This window comes from Coffea arabica, chromosome 8e (genome assembly GCF_036785885.1).
Source record: "Coffea arabica cultivar ET-39 chromosome 8e, Coffea Arabica ET-39 HiFi, whole genome shotgun sequence".
Lineage (NCBI taxonomy): Eukaryota > Viridiplantae > Streptophyta > Magnoliopsida > Gentianales > Rubiaceae > Coffea > Coffea arabica.
Window position 1 is genome coordinate 3,546,378 of NC_092324.1, and position 16,470 is coordinate 3,562,847.

At 35.5% G+C, this 16,470-nt stretch overlaps 2 protein-coding genes across 2 annotated transcripts; both read left to right on the top strand.

Annotated features, from left to right (window-relative positions):
- Positions 1-102: 102 nt before the first annotated feature.
- On the top strand, positions 103-4,694 carry LOC113704084 (uncharacterized). The gene is made up of 6 exons (XM_027225737.2): positions 103-1,092; positions 1,177-1,235; positions 1,619-1,688; positions 1,799-1,924; positions 2,009-2,137; positions 4,011-4,694. The coding sequence occupies exons 1-6, from the start codon at positions 250-252 to the stop codon at positions 4,437-4,439; spliced, it is 1,656 nt and encodes a 551-aa protein (XP_027081538.1). The 5' UTR covers positions 103-249; the 3' UTR covers positions 4,440-4,694.
- Positions 4,695-8,093: 3,399 nt separating this feature from the next.
- On the top strand, positions 8,094-14,408 carry LOC113702736 (uncharacterized). Its single transcript, XM_027223864.2, has 7 exons — positions 8,094-9,014; positions 10,382-10,456; positions 10,564-11,077; positions 11,692-12,077; positions 12,496-12,722; positions 12,819-12,966; positions 13,932-14,408. Exons 1-7 carry the CDS (start codon positions 8,454-8,456, stop codon positions 14,058-14,060), a joined length of 2,040 nt encoding a protein of 679 aa, XP_027079665.1. The 5' UTR covers positions 8,094-8,453; the 3' UTR covers positions 14,061-14,408.
- Positions 14,409-16,470: the final 2,062 nt, after the last annotated feature.

Genomic DNA, 16,470 nt, shown 5'->3' on the forward strand with positions numbered 1-16,470 from the left:
GGAGCATGTGGAAGAGCGTCAAAACGGAAAAATAAGAGGTGAAAAGAAAAACAAAGAAAAAGTAGTAATAAATCAATTCATGCATTTAATATTAATAGGAGCACAAAATTTTTGATGAGTAAATTTAGGGGCAGGCAAAGTGCCTCGAATCCCTAATGAGTAGATAACAAGCCAAGCCTTCTGTTAAAACGTAAACGAAAACCAAACTCAAAACCTAGGGTTTTAGATTTTCTTCCCCATTGCTCATCAATGGCGAAGTCCGCCAAGAAACCCAAAGGAAAAAAACCACCAGAAGAATCCAACACCCTTACGGCTTCTAATTCGAAACCCGATCGATCTAACTCGGAAAACCTAAATGTTACTGCTGCTCCTGAATCGGATTCTAACGTTTTCAGTTCTCTGTTCGGAGAAATTCCTGAAGAAAACTCTACTAATTTGTCAATCTTTTCCAACAATAATCCGTTCAGAAGAAAACCCGGTAACCCATCTTCCGAAAGACCGATCGATGGCCGAAATGTGCAAACGGGTTTAGCTTTGGAGAACCCTAATGGAGAAAAAGCTGGGAATTTTGAGAATTCTGATGGGCCTGCTGAGCTGAAAAAGAGGAAGTGGAAGGAAGAAAAGAAAGGGGATATTGAGGAAGAAGAACTTGGAAGGAAAAAATTGAAGAGGGTCGGGGGAAATGGCGGAAAAACGAAGGACAAAATGGAGGAAAATGGCGTTACTGTATCCACTGCTATTAATGGGGGACTCGTGGACGATGGAAATGCGGTTAATGAGGAGAAAAAGGGAAAGAAGAAGAAGAGGAAGAGGGATGAGGTGGAAGCTGAGTATGAGGCGAAAAGATATGGAGTTGAGGAGGAGGGGAGAAAAGAGGAGAGAGGCGGGCTTGTCGGGGTGAAGAGGAAAGAAATGGATAGCTTGGAAGATGTTATGGTTTCTAAGGAGGGGTTTGATGACGAGATTAAGCTTCTGAGGACTGTGTTTGTGGGGAATTTGCCATTGAAGATAAAGAAAAAGGTGTTGATTAGGGAATTTGGGAAGTTTGGTGAGGTCGAGTCTGTGAGGATCCGCTCTGTTCCTTTAAACGATGTGAGTGTTTCCTAGTGTTAGATTTTTTTTGTTTCTGGTTTTGCTCTGAAGTTTGCATTTTTACATTTGCTTGTTTTGTTACAGAGTAAAATTCCTAGGAAGGGTGCAATAATGAAGAAGCAAATTAATGAAACTGCTGACAGGTTGGATCCTATTGATACTTATTGAATTCTTTTTGAAATTTTGTGCATTTTGTTCTCAATCTATGAGTATTTTAATGCAGGCTGCTGTTCTTATCCATCACTAACCAGGATAATTTCTTCATGACTAATGCTTCTGAAAGCTAATCCAATTAAAAATCAAAGAGAAAGTGAAAATAACTTGAAATAGGAAATGAGTGGGGGGTCTTTGAGATACATTGGTTCAATAAATTTCTTGTCACATAGGATTTTATGAAAAGAGATAGCCTTGGTTGCATATGATTGTGCATCTAGATTGCAGTTAGTTTAAAGCATTATCATTTTCTATGCTTTTGCTATGCTGTGATTGCCATTTGCTTTCTACTGATTAATGGTTATTGTTGCAGTGTTCATGCTTATGTAGTTTTTAAAACAGAGGAATCTGCTCAGGCTTCTTTGGCCCATAATATGGCAGTGGTAACTCTTCTTCTTTTTTGGATTTCTTGATCTGTATAGTCTAGGGCAGTTGATTTTTGTGTGAAGTTAGTGCATGATGTTTTGTTCATCGTTGGTGTTAACGCATGCAGGTTAGCGGTAATCATATCCGTGTAGATAGGGCATGTCCTCCGCGCAAGAAGCTGAAGGGGGATAATGCTCCCTTGTATGATAACAAGAGGACTGTCTTTGTTGGTAACCTCCCATTTGACGTAAAAGTAAGTTTCTTTCTGATTGTGCTTGGTCTGGATTTCACTTTCACTATTCTTCTGATATGGAGATCTGGACTGACTTTTTTCCAGGATGAGGAGTTGTATCAGTTGTTCAGTAGCATTAAAGATTTGGAATCCAGCATTGAGGCAATTCGTATTGTTAGAGATCCTGGTACAAGCTTAGGAAAAGGCATTGCTTACATGTTGTTCAAAACAAAGGTATGATTGCAGTGCATTTGTGTTATTCATCTTCAATTCATTCAGCATTTTTTGTTCTCCCAGTGATTTATATTTCATGGCAAGCAGTAAAGAATCCGTATCCCAGTGCACTTTGGGTATAGGCCTGATTGTCACTACTACTTTTCAATCTTTGTGTTAGTGATTTGTTCTCTACATGGCAACAGCAGTGTTTACCAAATTAAGTTCATGCCTCTTTGTACAGAAACACTGTCCACAGTAGAGATATTGAAGTTTGTTACAAAGTACGTGATATTTACTTAGGCACTTCTAATTCATAGATCTTTGCTGCGGATAAAATGGTTTATTGGAGGATTGGTGTTTTCATAGAAATTTAGTGTTTAAATATCTGATTCCAATATGCGACAAAGTATATAAGAGATGATGGTGCGAAAGGGCTAGAACAGGAGATTGTTGAAGTGCTTACCTATCAGGTCAATGGAGTTATCAGAACACCAATGAAATGCAGACAAATTTGTCGTTTAACTTTTTAAGTAAGTAAGAATGGTTGAGCACACTATCTGTGCCAAAAATGAGATGAATATGTGGTGAATGTTGGCATATGCATTTCAGTTTGAGATGATGCCTTGGGCTTGGGTCGCCCAAGAATTCTGCTTTTGGAATTTTTTGCTGCAAAACAAAATATGATTTTTATCTTTTTCGAGTTAGATGTTTTTACATTCCTCTAAAACTTGCCTTGACTGCATAAGCAGCAATAAACCATAAATTTACTTGTGCCAGATCTCAACTTTGAAATGTCTAGAAGAATTATGATACAGAGACTCAGGGAAGGTGATGTTAAATATCCGTCAGATTTTGGGGGTTGTGCATCAGATATGGATAGAGAGGAAAAATTTGATTAGGAAAAGGATGTAATAGGAAAGCTAAACAGTGGTGGTGGTCAATTTTTCAACTCAAATTCTTTGTTTAATTGCAGTTAGTAGGTGTTTCTCCACTTGAGGCAAAGCCCTTCGCCAATTTGTTTGCTGTTTACAGCTTTATTGCTTTAATTAAAATGTAGTGGACGATAATGTGCAGAAGGATTATGGTACCAGGTGATCAAAATGGACACTAGTGAGATATGGGTTTATACAAATCTGGATGCTAGATAAATCTAAATGTCCAAATGGGTAGTAGGAGATGTAATACTGGTGCACTTAAAGTTCCAGTTTATACATCATCCAGGAGGGAACTCAGTCCTTGAAGCCATATAGTGTGGTTGTATTTTGGCCTTTCTCAATGCTTGAAGTGTTTAAAGAAATGCTGATTTGAAGTCTTGATAGCATAAGACTCCTATTTAATAGTCAAAAACACCCCCAAAAACAGCTAATCCAAACAGAAATGTACACCCCCAAAAACATTTCTGTTTGGATTAGCTGAAATATTTTACTGTAGCAGTGTATATAAAAAACTTTTACTATAGATTTTTTTGAAATATTTGATATATTGTATAGATGAGATGTTTTTTGAGTTGTTTTTGTTTGTGTATTACTGTAGCATTGTATTTCAAAAATTTGTTTTTGAAAAATAGGCCAATCCAAACAGCTGTCTTTTGGTGTTATTTTATCTTGTGGCTGAAGCGCGATATTACAAGCATGCACTAAGTAGGCAGAAAAATGGACTTGATTCAGTTTACACATTGTAATATGCTTTGTCCCTTTCCTGTGCTGCTTGTAAAATCTGTTGATGTTGATCCTAAGTTTTCCATCGTGGTTAGGCAAATTGTTGTACATTAAGTTCAAAGACTAATTTGTGGTTCAGCTGGATGTTATCTTTTGCTCTAAAATGGTTGGGTTGTTGCTAGTTGATTTACATACTTCTCTGCTTAAACAAAATCTTTTTGTTGCACGTGCAGGATGCTGCAGACATGGTAATTAGAAGACGTAACTTGAAGCTTAGGGATCGTGATTTGAGGCTTTATCATGCCAAAGCAGAGACCACTCTTTCAAAGAGAAAAAGTCCCTTGCCAACAAATACTCCTCCAGCTAAAAAGTTTGGAGGAAAAACCAAATTTGCTAGCCTTGAAAATAAGACAACTTCAAAGGCAGCCTTTTCGTACCAGGGTCTACGGGCAAGCAAGTCCGGCATCCAGAAGAAAACCCATCGACCAGCAGCAAATCCTCAGAAAATGCCTATGCAAAAAGAACCCCAGCAAAAGAGACCTGCTGTGGCAGCTAGAAAGGCTAAAGCCCTGAAGGCTAAACAAACAGGAATTAAGCGCAAATTAGACAAGCAAACTCCTGATAGCATTCACCAGAAGAAGAAAGCCAGGAGATTTACATGAGATTTAAACTGGATCAAATCTCAATGAGCTGTAGAATTAACATAGCTAGTATACGGTCAATTAGTTGTCCCCAGACACTTTAGAAATCGTTGGCAGCTCTTGTTAAGTGATTTGTTCTGATATTTGTTCAGCAGGTCTGCTGGCTTTTATACCAAAAGGACTTGACGTCAAGAAGTATTTATTGACTCTAGTGTTGTTTGTCTCTGTAAAATTATCTCAAATGCTACTTCTATGAAAAAAAGAGCATTGGTCTTATTTCTCCTTCCACTTAATTGGATTTAGCATTTTGTAGCGCTCTGCTCATATGTGGGAATCTGTGTTGCTTAAGTCATGGTCTTAGCTCAGTCACCATGGATTATTTTCCCACCCCCAAGATGTGGCAATCGTGACTATAATTAACTGTACTGGTTTGTGTTCTGCAGTGCTTTTGAGCTTTGTACATCAGGCATTATTTATAATGACTGTCCCTGCAATTTAGTACACTGGATACATCAGGTATGTATAGTCTGTTAAACTTGTAGGCTTATGAATCAGGAGCTAACAAATTTTGCTGAGTCTATAATATCCACGTACAACAGCAGGAGATTTTAGCTCAGAAAGTTTCTAGAGTCACAGAATTTCCACGTGTAACAGCATGGAATTGTAACTTAAAAAGTACTATCAAAGAATGCCACAATTGTGGTTCTTCAAAACCACAAAAAAATCCACGCACTCGTCTGGTCCGGTGGTAGTTTTGTCCCCATCGGTCTTCCATAGGTTCAGTTGGATTTTCCCCATAGTTAGAATAGAGTAGGAGTAAGGTTCAGTTGGATTTTCCCCGTAGTTAGAATAGAGTAGGAGTAGAAGTAGGGTTAACGATTGACAAAAAAAAAAGAAAAAAAGAATGACAAACGTATAGCAAATGTTTTAAGTCTTGCTCATTATAGAAAAGTTTCAGACTCGTACACCTATGTAGTTCACTAGTAAACTGAATCTACATGATATTCTAGAAATTCATATTATTATCCTTTTTAATGCCTATATTATGTGCATTAATATTTGAAAAGAGTTACTCCCTCCGTGCTCATAACGATAGACTCATTTTTCTTTTGTGTCTATCTCTACTAATAGATTTATTTTATTTTCTAAAAGGCTAGTCAATGTATAAGTGATGTACAAATGAGTTTAGCTAACAAGTGTCTAGTGGTCACTCATTAAACAGGACTTCAAGCTCTAGATTGTTTACAAAAATTAATTTAAAAAGGTATCTAAATGCAGAAGTGTAATATATGTGAGCGTGCGTATCTGTTTAATAAGTTCAGTGTAAATTAGATGTACTCTACAATAGAAAAATTCTTGATAAATTTATTAATAAGTACATATTTAATGTAATTTTTTTTAACATACATGACATGTAGTATAATAAATTCCAAGAATTGTTTAAGAATATGAACCACTAAATCGAAAGGAATAATATAATTCGTCTTATATTAAAGCCTTAATGGAAGGGTACATAAAGAAAGTACTATAAGAAAAAAAAAATTGTTTCAACTAGATTATCTCTCCCTTCTGAACGTGGAGGGAGTATAAGCATGTAAAATTAATAAATTATTTACAGTAAATTATCCAAATTCCATTTTTTTTTTGTTAATTTATTTAATTATGCGAGTATTCGCTTGCTGTGGTGCAAGCCGACCTGACTGCTCCAAGGCACAACAACTTAATAAACTATAAATTAGGGATAATTTGAGAAACTTTCCTTGAGGTTTCTAACTATTTCACTCGGCTCCCCTCAATTTTAAGTAATTACACTTACCTCCCTTGATATGGTAAAGTACCTATAATGCCCTCCATTTGGTAAACAATTCACAGTGTAAGCCAATAGATTTACAAAATAAAAAAAAATCTTATTTTTCTATCTTGTGTCTATTTTCATTCCTCTCTTTTCTAGATATTTTTTTGTTATGCCCTCTTTTCATTATGTTCGATTTTATGGATATTATCAAATTGAAGTTGTAAAATCAACAAAGGAAGTGAATTATGTATCACATTAGAAGGAAGTGAAAAAACTTGTAATGATAGAGAAATAACTAATGAAATTGGTGATTAAAATGGGAAGAAGGGCTAAAGATGTGGAATTTGTCGTATTTTATTTGTTATCAAGAAAATTTTTTGTAAAATGTCAAAAATTTGCATTAGAATTTTTTTTTTGTCAGATTAATAATTATTGGTTATGATTTTGTTGTGGAGGTAGAATTTATTCTCTACTTCTTAGATGTTAATACTTTTAAGAACATGAGACTATTTTAACGGTGGTTCTATGTTAGATTAGCTTGTATTAAAAAGATGTTGAGGCATTGAGATTCAATTTTTGAATACAAAATTAGTTGTCAATGGAGAGAGTGTGTATGAGTTCTTTTGTGTCGCAGGCATTGATGTTTTATATATAACTTGGGATCTTTTGGACGGTTACTTGCATTTGGATTCTTTCGAATTCATTGGATCCCTTTCCGTGTTCGAGAATCCCCTCCCTTCTTCCACTCCGTCCGGAAGAGTAGAGTAACTAGGACCAATTTAGTCACATTTTCATGTTCCAATTGAACACTTTCCATTTTTTATTATTTTCAAAGGAGAAGATTATTCTCTTTAACAAACATATACGGATCCAATCACGATCTTATAATAAGAACAAGAGATCTTTGCCCTCATTCTTCGAGAATCAGAAAGATCCTTTTCAAATTTGAATTTGTTTATTTGGAATCTAGGTTCTTCTAGTTTATGTTTATTTAACATTTTTATTTAAATTGAATATTTTTCCTCTCTCTTTTTTTTTTATATCATTCCTTAAGTCCCATAGGTTTGATCCTGTAGAATTTGACCCATTTCTCATTGAACAAGGGGTACAAAATAAATCAGATTGATTTTTCGATCAAAAGTACTATGTGAAATCTTCGGTTTTTCTTGTATAGTTGTTAAGGATTAGGATGATAGATTTGTGCAAAGTGTGGAAGAAAGTGATTAAGCATACTACATTTTTCTTTTTTAGTTTTGTACAAAAGTGCAATTTTGGTTTTTTCAGAGAAAATTTAATTTGTTGGACCTGCATTTAGGGATGGCAACGGGAGCGGACACCCTGCTGGGGGTCATTGGGGTAGGGGGGGGGATTTTTTCCCCCCATTTAGAAACGGGGCGGGGTACTCCCCCGTCCCGCCACCCGTTTGAATATATATATATATATATAATGATATTATCAATTATACTATTAATTATACATGTCTATTAATAAAAATTATTAATTATTTATACTAAATTTATTAATACATTTATGTTAAATTCCTAACTACACTTAATACAATAACACTTTTTTCTAAAACAATAATAATTTAATGATTGTATTTGTATTAAAAGTGAAAACTTGATTATTTTAGTTATATTTGTTTTATCATATTAGATTGTATTCAAATAACCTTTGTTTAATTATTTTTATGAGTTTCAATTGTGAAGTTATAATGAATAATAATTTGGTGATGTGTTGATATTCTAGTACTTGATTATTTGCTCAAATTTAATTATAATGAAATTATATAAAGCCTGACTAATGCGTCAGTGATGTTCTCAACAAACACAATAACAGAATGACATGAAAAGAGATTCTATGATTCAAACCACAGTACCACGGATATCTGAAAAAGAATTATCATCCAATTATATCCCCTAAGGATTAAGCACAATTAAGCGGGACGCGGGCGGGGGTTGGGGAAGGTGTCCCCGCCCCACCCCACCCCATTGCCATCCTTACCTGCATTGTTACATAAACAGTAAAAATAGGAGAGGTATATATAATTTTTAAAACCTAAAAAGAGCTCTCTATAATTGTCAAAAACCTTAGGGGAGGTTTGTGGAATACCGAATACAATTAAGTGGTAACCCCGCGGCAAAAGGATATTTTCTCATTCGTCTGCGGCCGCTTCAGAATCAGAGCTCAAGTTTTCTGGACTCTCTTGAGCTGGAATTCGAATTCAGCTCCAGAAAAACATGTCTTCAAGAAAAGGAGGCTATAGAAGAGGAGGAAAACAATCTCACTTTTATCAGCACCAAAACGACGAAAATTGGACTTTAAAACGCGTCCAAGATCACAATTTACCGCCCCAATTTGACCAACAATTCGCGCCTTCAAACTCTGAGCTGAATGTTGAACATAATCATCTTGAACAGCCCACAACGACAGCCAAGAACCAAAAATATCGTCAGAATCGAAGAAATGCGGGGTGGGGTCTGCGAAATCGGAGACCCCAGGTGGTCAAACCTCAGTTTGTTAAGAAATCTGAGGTGAGTTCTTTGGGTATAGATGAGAGGAATGATGAAAAAAGGGAGGATTTTAGGGATGGCCTTGGGGAAGAATTGGAGAAGATTGCTAGTAAAAGTGAAGTTGTTGAAGGGAAGGATGAGGTTGAGGAAAAAATTGAAGGGTCTGGTCTGAATGAGGAGGATATTGATGTGGTGCAGAAAAGGTTGGAAGAGTTACTGTTGAGCGCTCAAGAGGCTGAGTTGTCTGAAGAGCAGCTAAGGATTAATGATCAAGCTCAGGAGGATGAGGTAAATTATTATACTCGACTTTGGAATGTGTTTGATTAATTGGAAAGTCAATAGCTTGTTAACAACTTAGTTGTGTTTATATGGATTTCTAATGCTGCTGCATATGATAACTTGATCTTCTGTACCCTTTTGTTTAAGAAATTTGGACTTTAACATGATTTTTGATAATGGGTTATGACTATATCAGATGCTATGCTTGCTATTACTTCTTGTTGTGAATAGGATGGTTTGAGTTGGATATTACCCTGATCATGACGATCTCAATTCACGGAGACATTGTGTTTTTTGTATTTCTTGTATGCTGGAATTTACAAGTACTGTATCTGAACTAATTTGACGATTCAATCCTGTTTATGCAAAGGAGAAGAGCGAGCTGATGATTGTAATTGAATTTCATTTGCCGAGTGAAGGGGCTAGGATAGGTCTGAAAAATTGTTTAGCTCAACTGGATAAAGATTTGTTTAACCTATTGAGAAGAAGAGTTGAGAATCTGTTTTAACTTAATTGAGTGGAATTCTTTGAGTGTATCTGAACTAATTTGATGATTCAATTCTGTTTACGCAAAGGAGAAGAGCGAGCTGATGATTGTAATTGAATTTCATTGCCAATTGAAGGGACTAGGATAGGTCTGAAAAATAAGATTAGGTGAGCTCTGAAAAATTGTTTAGCTCAACTGGATAAAGATTTGTTTAACCTGTTGAGAATCTGTTTTAACTTAATTGGGTGGAATTCTTTGAGTGTTAGTTCATGTAAAAAGAAAATACCCCGAATGACACTTTGATGGTTGGTGATACTAAGTCTCTTCTTTATGGTGTCAAGTTGCAGTTCTGGTCTGATTATATATATGCAGCATTCTGTAGCTGCTATAGGTTGGGTTCATTATTTTTAGGATGTCTGATGGCTTCAAAATAGTCACTAAGAGAACAAGGATTCTTAACCAAAATTTCTTTATGTTTATCCCAATCATGCACTTTAGGCTTAGTCTAAGCATTGGCTAGGCAAGATAAAAGAGCTGTGATAAACTTTTCCGTGGTGGTCATTGTGGATCTAGCCTAGTCAGGATCCTTCATAAATGGCACAGTAATACTTGTCTAATTAGACTTGGACCAGAAGAGATACTTTTGTCAGCATAATTTGCCGAAATATGAACATATATATCAACAGAAGGCAGATGTATGGTTCACAGAACGTGCTTTTGCAGTTGTTAGTAAATCAAAGTAATCCGTTGTTCCTTTTCTTGTAATAAATCCATTGGAGTCATCTCTCTCTCTCTCTCGCTCTCTCTCTCACACGCACACATGGACTCACACACACAAAAAAATACATGCATGTCATTCTCTAATTCTTTTTTGTTTCACCCGTTTCAGTTACTAGCTATGGAGTCAATTTATGGTGACAACATCTTCTTTCTTGACAAACAGAATGGCCTGAGATCTTTTCAGGTTATGTCTTCAAAGTTTATTGCCTGTTGATTCATGCTTGGAGGATATTATCTGACACTAGAATTGTTTACTGGAGGATATTATCTAACATTAATATTGTTTACCAGATTCATATTCATATCGAAACACCTAGTGAAATTTCTGTAGCTGTGAAGCTGAACTCATCTGCAGTAAGCAAGGCCAGTGATGATTCATCAGAGTTCTCTTACTCTTTCAAAGTCGAGTATCTGCCACCAATCATATTGACATGCATATTACCTAAATCATACCCAAGTCATCTTCCTCCTCATTTTACCATCTCTGCCCAGTGGTTATCTTCCACTAAGATTTCTGATCTTTGCAATGTACTTGACTCCATTTGGAATGAGCAATCAGGACAAGAGGTTATATATCAGTGGGTCGAATCACTACACAGTTCTTGTCTTTCTTTTCTTGGTTTTGATCAAGAAATTATTCTTGGTCCTTACGCTGTGAAGCAGGAACAAGATAGGCGTGCAATTTCAGGAAGTGTCTCCCCAGAGGTTGATATTCCATACATGAAAAGCTATAGCGATGAGCAGCGGCATGAGAACTTTAGCAAAAATATCCACGAATGCTGCATTTGTTTCAGCGAATTTGCAGGTAGTTTCCCATGATGTAGTTCTAATCATCAAATTTGATTACATTTTCTCCTTTCTTCTGGCATCGCGGTATCAATATGTGTTCTTAGCATGAATTTATTTTGTGAAATGTTACAGGTACTGCCACCAAACTTGGTCTGAAGTGCACAAATAGTTGAATCTTGCAGTTTTCAAATTATAGAAATGCTTGATAAGACCGTTGGAGAGATGTTGTTCCATTTACTTGAAGTTGCATGTACACATCGGATTGTGAATGTTTCTATGTTTAGTGGTACTAGTGAATTTTATTGATCTAAGCACAGTTTCATGCACACTCCCTCACATACATAATTATGTCTTCAGTGCAGATGACCATTTATTGAATTTTTTAACTTCCATTTAATTAATATTTAACTTGGTCTTATTCTTTCTTCTAGTGACAATTTTGCTTTGCTTGTAATTCTTTGTTTGACGCTATCAAGTGCTTTCTGAAGTTTGTTCAAAATGTATTTGTCTTTCAAAACCTGCGAAGATTTTGTAGTCTGGAATGTCATCATTTGAAGAACATAATAGTGTAAAGTTTTTTATTCCACTATACTGCCAAATGGCGCTTTAGTGACTTTTCCCCTCTCTCAGGCACAGAATTTGTTAGACTTCCATGCCAGCACTTCTTCTGCTGGAAGTGCATGAAAACCTATTCTGATATCCATGTAAAAGAAGGGACAGTTAGCAAGCTTCAGTGCGCTGATGCAAAATGTGGGGGCATGATTCCACCTGGTTTACTGAGACGATTGCTTGGTGACGAGGAGTTTGAACGTTGGGAGTCAATGACGTTACAGAAGACATTGGAGTCAATGACTGATGTGACTTACTGCCCAAGATGTGAAACAATTTGCATAGAGGACGAAGACCAGCATGCACAGTGCTCAAAATGTTACTTTAGCTTTTGTACCCTGTGCAGGGAAAAACGACATGTTGGAGTTGCATGCATGACTCCCGAGATGAAGCTTCTTGTTTTGCAGGTATTGACTTTGCGCTTGGTGTAAGTCTCTTCTTTTCGAGCTTGGTTATTAGAGACATGAGTTAAAATGTCTTGAAACCTATTAGAATTGAGATACCGTTTGCCATTTGACCAGACCTGTGATAGCATAAGCATGTTTTGAGATATAACTTTATGTCTAAACAATAAGAAGGCTACCATTAGGTAGATTGTGTCCCCAGTTTCCAAGTTTATTTCTTTTTTCTCTAGTGCATTAAGATTTTCCTTGGTTCTTCTCTCAGATGAGGTGTTAACTATGAGCAGAATTTGCTTTGCTAGTGGTTTGCCTTTTCTTTTGAATAGTTCTGTTTGGTTCCTTTCTCGGCCTTCCTCGTATCAATTACCAGCTATGTATAGGTTTTTGTAGATTTGAAATGCTAAACTTTTGTTCTTTGAAACAGGAGCGGCAGAATTCATCTCAACTCAAGGATGATCAAAGACATCGTGAGAAAGAAATTATTAATGATCTCCTTAGTGTCAGAGAGATAAATATTTCTGCAAAGCAATGCCCTTCTTGTAAGATGGCCATCTCTCGGACTGAAGGTTGCAACAAGATGGTATGTGGTAATTGTGGACATTATTTCTGCTACCGCTGCAATAAGGAAATTGATGGATATGATCATTTCAGGTTTGAAATTCACTCTCTATTAGCTTCGTACATGCCTCTATATGCCAGTTTGTTTTCTAATCTGTTTGGCAACTCTTGAGCTTCTTCTTATTAAAGGGATGGAAGTTGCGAACTTTTTCCACCTGAAACTATTCAGCATTGGGAAGAGAGAATGAATGCTCGTCAAGTTGTGGGTCAGATCCAAGCCGAAATGTTTCCAGAGCGTGGTCACTCATGCCCTAATTGTGGTCAAATAAATCTAAAGGTTAGAGAAATGTCTTCATATTTTGAGGCTTAATATTTCTGCAACCTTGCTATAGCTATTATTCATGATAGTATAGAGCTCGAGCATCAAATTTGTTAAATTGATTCCTTAAGCTAGAAGCATAGCAATATCATTAGCATAGAGAATTGTGGCAGGAATGCCAAAGAGGAATGAGTTGATATCTCCTGTGTCTTCTTCAATAACTCCACTCATTTAAATGGGTGTTTCCTATTTCTACTAAGTTACACCATGGAAATGACAGATTGTATCTTTTGTACCATCCTCAATTAAACAATATGAGCAAATAGAAAATGCAGGACTGTAGAAAAGACGAAGGGAATTCTTAAGCTGAACTCTTATGTGTTGCAGAGAAGTTTATGAAGCAATTTCTAACTCTCTGCTGCATATTGAAACTATATTAATCATCAAGAAAAAACGATTTTGGTATCTAAAAACCATTTCAAAGGTATGGACCTGAGTATGTTACTGGTACTTGGCCATTCATAAATTATCTGTTTGTTCCGTAATTGCAGGTAAAATGAATGCTCATCATGTAAATGAAGAATCTAGTTAACAATGATCTTTCTTAATGGACAGCAAAATTATCAAACAAGTATATCAAAGTAGTATCTTGGCAGTGACCATTTAGCATGAATTCATATGAACTTAAAATAATCTTGCCTTTTGAACTGCCATACCTTGTCAACAATCTGCTGCAAGACTTGAAGTTTATTTTGAAAGCAATCTTGGTTTCCCTTTAAAATCAAATATGGTCAGAAGTAGAAGATTTTCCAATCAATTGCTGTAAAATTTTCTTTCTCCAATCTTCGTCTTTGTCGTTTGCAGTTATAAAAAACTTTGCTTGTTATTACTTTTAGTTGTAAACTGACCTTTCTGTTTTCTTTTCCAACTTGTGGAGTTGATATCTGATTGGTCCTCTTTTTCCCTCTCCGATCCTCTGGCAGGCCGGGAACAACAATCACATCTTCTGCTGGGCATGCCAGAATCATTACTGCTATTTGTGTAGAAAAATGGTGAGACGTAGCGCCCAACATTATGGACCAAAGGGTTGCAAACAGCACACCGTGGGATGACTACGATTAAGTCACCACGTTCTAAGTACCTTGGAAAGCATATGCTATATACAACAAATGCATACCAAACCTGTGCTTTTTAGATTCCAACAGAGTTAATGGAATTCCCATGAAACAGTACTTTCTTGCATCAAATCAGGACGTACCAGAATTTTGTATTGCTTTTCTTCAAATTTCACTCGTTAGAGCTTCTTACTCTTCACTTCCTATTTCCGGGAGTTGTAGATTCCTACATGCTGAGTGCTGTTGTATATCCTCAGTTTTGACTTGTATATCTTTTTTTGTTTGTCACTCTTATATAGACAAATGCCAATAGTAAAATTTCTCTACATTTTGGTCCCCCTCGAAGTCACGATTATTCTGAAGTTTTTTCTCCTAAATTTCTATGATTTTGAAGTTTGTCGATGCAGTGCAAATGGGATTTTCTCATTTCTTGAAGCTGAAAAAGAATCACGCTGACTAATACTCAAATACCATGCTTTTCAAATTGCCTACAGATGATCAAAATGGATGAGCAATGCACTTGTTTTAGTTTTAACTATTTGGGATCAGGGCTTGCTGTTGTTTCTTCACCATTGTGCTCCAAGAAATACACACCTTTACGAGGAATGAACAACAGTTTATCATGCAAAGCAAGTAGAAACCAAAAGAATGGTTACATATATACATACATACATACATACATATATATATATATATATCTATCTAACTATTTTTTTTTTTTTTTTTGTCGCTGGGTATCGGTCGCTCCGGACTGGTAATACCGTCTGTGCCACTATTCCCATCGCCCGGGGAGAACGGGCCCCACCGATCCCCGAGAGTATCACCCCGGACACTCAGCCTTGGGGTCGAACCCCAGACCTATCTCACCTAATGAGGCTACACAAGCCAGCTGAGCTGCCCGTGGGGGGCATATATATCTATCTAACTATAATATAAGAATCAGTTGGTTCTACTGTAACTCCTTTAGGCACTGCCGTGTGGTACAATAAAAGGTGAAGTTTGAATTTCTTTTGCTATCTTGACCTTTGTTTTGCCATTATAAGAATCCAAACGGGCTGCAAATTTTGGGCCATGGAATAATGATATGATATGAAGTATGGCAAGAGAAGGGCAGTCCAGCCACTTGCTATGAAGAACAAAAAAAAGAAAAACGATCTAGACAATCCGTTTTATAGTATTAAAATCAAAGAAAAATGCAGGCTTATTTAGTTAGAAAGTAAATATAACTATATCATGTGTTTGAATTTGTATTTTAGGTTTTTTCTATTTGTTTGGGATTTAGAGGAAAAAAATCTACCAAAACTTATACTATGGCTCTGATAAAAAAAAAAGTATAAGAGAAACAAAACTCTTTTATTTTTATTTTGTTTTGTCAAATGAATTCTTTTTTATTGTCAATTTTGAGCTGTTGGATTTGAATTTATCAATTGTTCTTCTTTTAGTCACCATTGGATTGTTAACTTTGTGATGCACTTTGCTAGAGTTTAAAACCTTTGACCATTATTTTTTAGATATTGTCCCTGATTTTTAAATAGATAGGCGGCAAGCTTATTTGAGATGAAAATCAAAGAGATTTCTATCATATAATGTCCACAGGGTGAATCAAGAAAATCTCCAGACAATGAGCTTCCAACCCTCTAATTATTTGTTTTCTTCACAATATAATTCAATAGTGCAACTTCATGCAAAAAATAAATAAATAAAAGGACTATACTATTCCAAGCTAACAGAAATAAAAACTAATTTTTCATATATAATTGAATGGTTTCTATACTATAAAAAATAAAGAGTTTGAAATAAATACTTCTTTAGAGAATAACAAAACTAGTATATTTTTTAAACAACCATGCACATTTTTCTTTATACTACTATAAGGTGACAAAAAAAAAACAATTCGTGAAAAAAATATGCACATTTTTCTTTTTGTTATTAAACACCAACTAGGTTGTCACCTCTAAATTATGAAAACACTTATATGTTTTGTTATTTTTTCCAAAAAAATATGATTGCAACTACCACAAATATATTACTTGATCAATTGGTACATTGAATACTTTTCAGTGGACACTGGCTGTGCGTAGCATAGCGTAGCTTAAATAGTATATATACATACATATGTATGTATATGTGTATGTGTGTGTATATATATATATATATATATATGTATGTATACCAAAACTAATCATCTTTACATTTTAATTTTAACAGATTCTCTAACAATAGTATATATACATACATATGTATAAATATGTGTGTGTGTATATATATATGTATTCCAAAAAACTAATCATCTTTACATTTTAATTTTAACAGATTCTCTAACAAATTAACTTTCATAGTTCAAACTTTTAAACTAATTTCTACAAAAAAAAAAAAGAATTGTACAAATAAACATATCTATATCATT

What these genes read in the sequence shown, in the direction of transcription:
- LOC113702736 (XM_027223864.2), top strand. Translation starts at nt 8,454, where the DNA reads ATGTCTTCAAGAAAAGGAGGCTATAGAAGAGGAGGAAAACAATCTCAC. An exon ending in TGAAGCTTCTTGTTTTGCAG is followed by an intron (nt 12,078 to 12,495) that starts GTATTGACTTTG and finishes TCTTTGAAACAG; the next exon opens with GAGCGGCAGAATTCATCTCA. An exon ending in GTGGTCAAATAAATCTAAAG is followed by an intron (nt 12,967 to 13,931) that starts GTTAGAGAAATG and finishes ATCCTCTGGCAG; the next exon opens with GCCGGGAACAACAATCACAT.
- LOC113704084 (XM_027225737.2), top strand. Translation starts at nt 250, where the DNA reads ATGGCGAAGTCCGCCAAGAAACCCAAAGGAAAAAAACCACCAGAAGAA. An exon ending in GCTCTGTTCCTTTAAACGAT is followed by an intron (nt 1,093 to 1,176) that starts GTGAGTGTTTCC and finishes GTTTTGTTACAG; the next exon opens with AGTAAAATTCCTAGGAAGGG. An exon ending in TGGCCCATAATATGGCAGTG is followed by an intron (nt 1,689 to 1,798) that starts GTAACTCTTCTT and finishes TAACGCATGCAG; the next exon opens with GTTAGCGGTAATCATATCCG.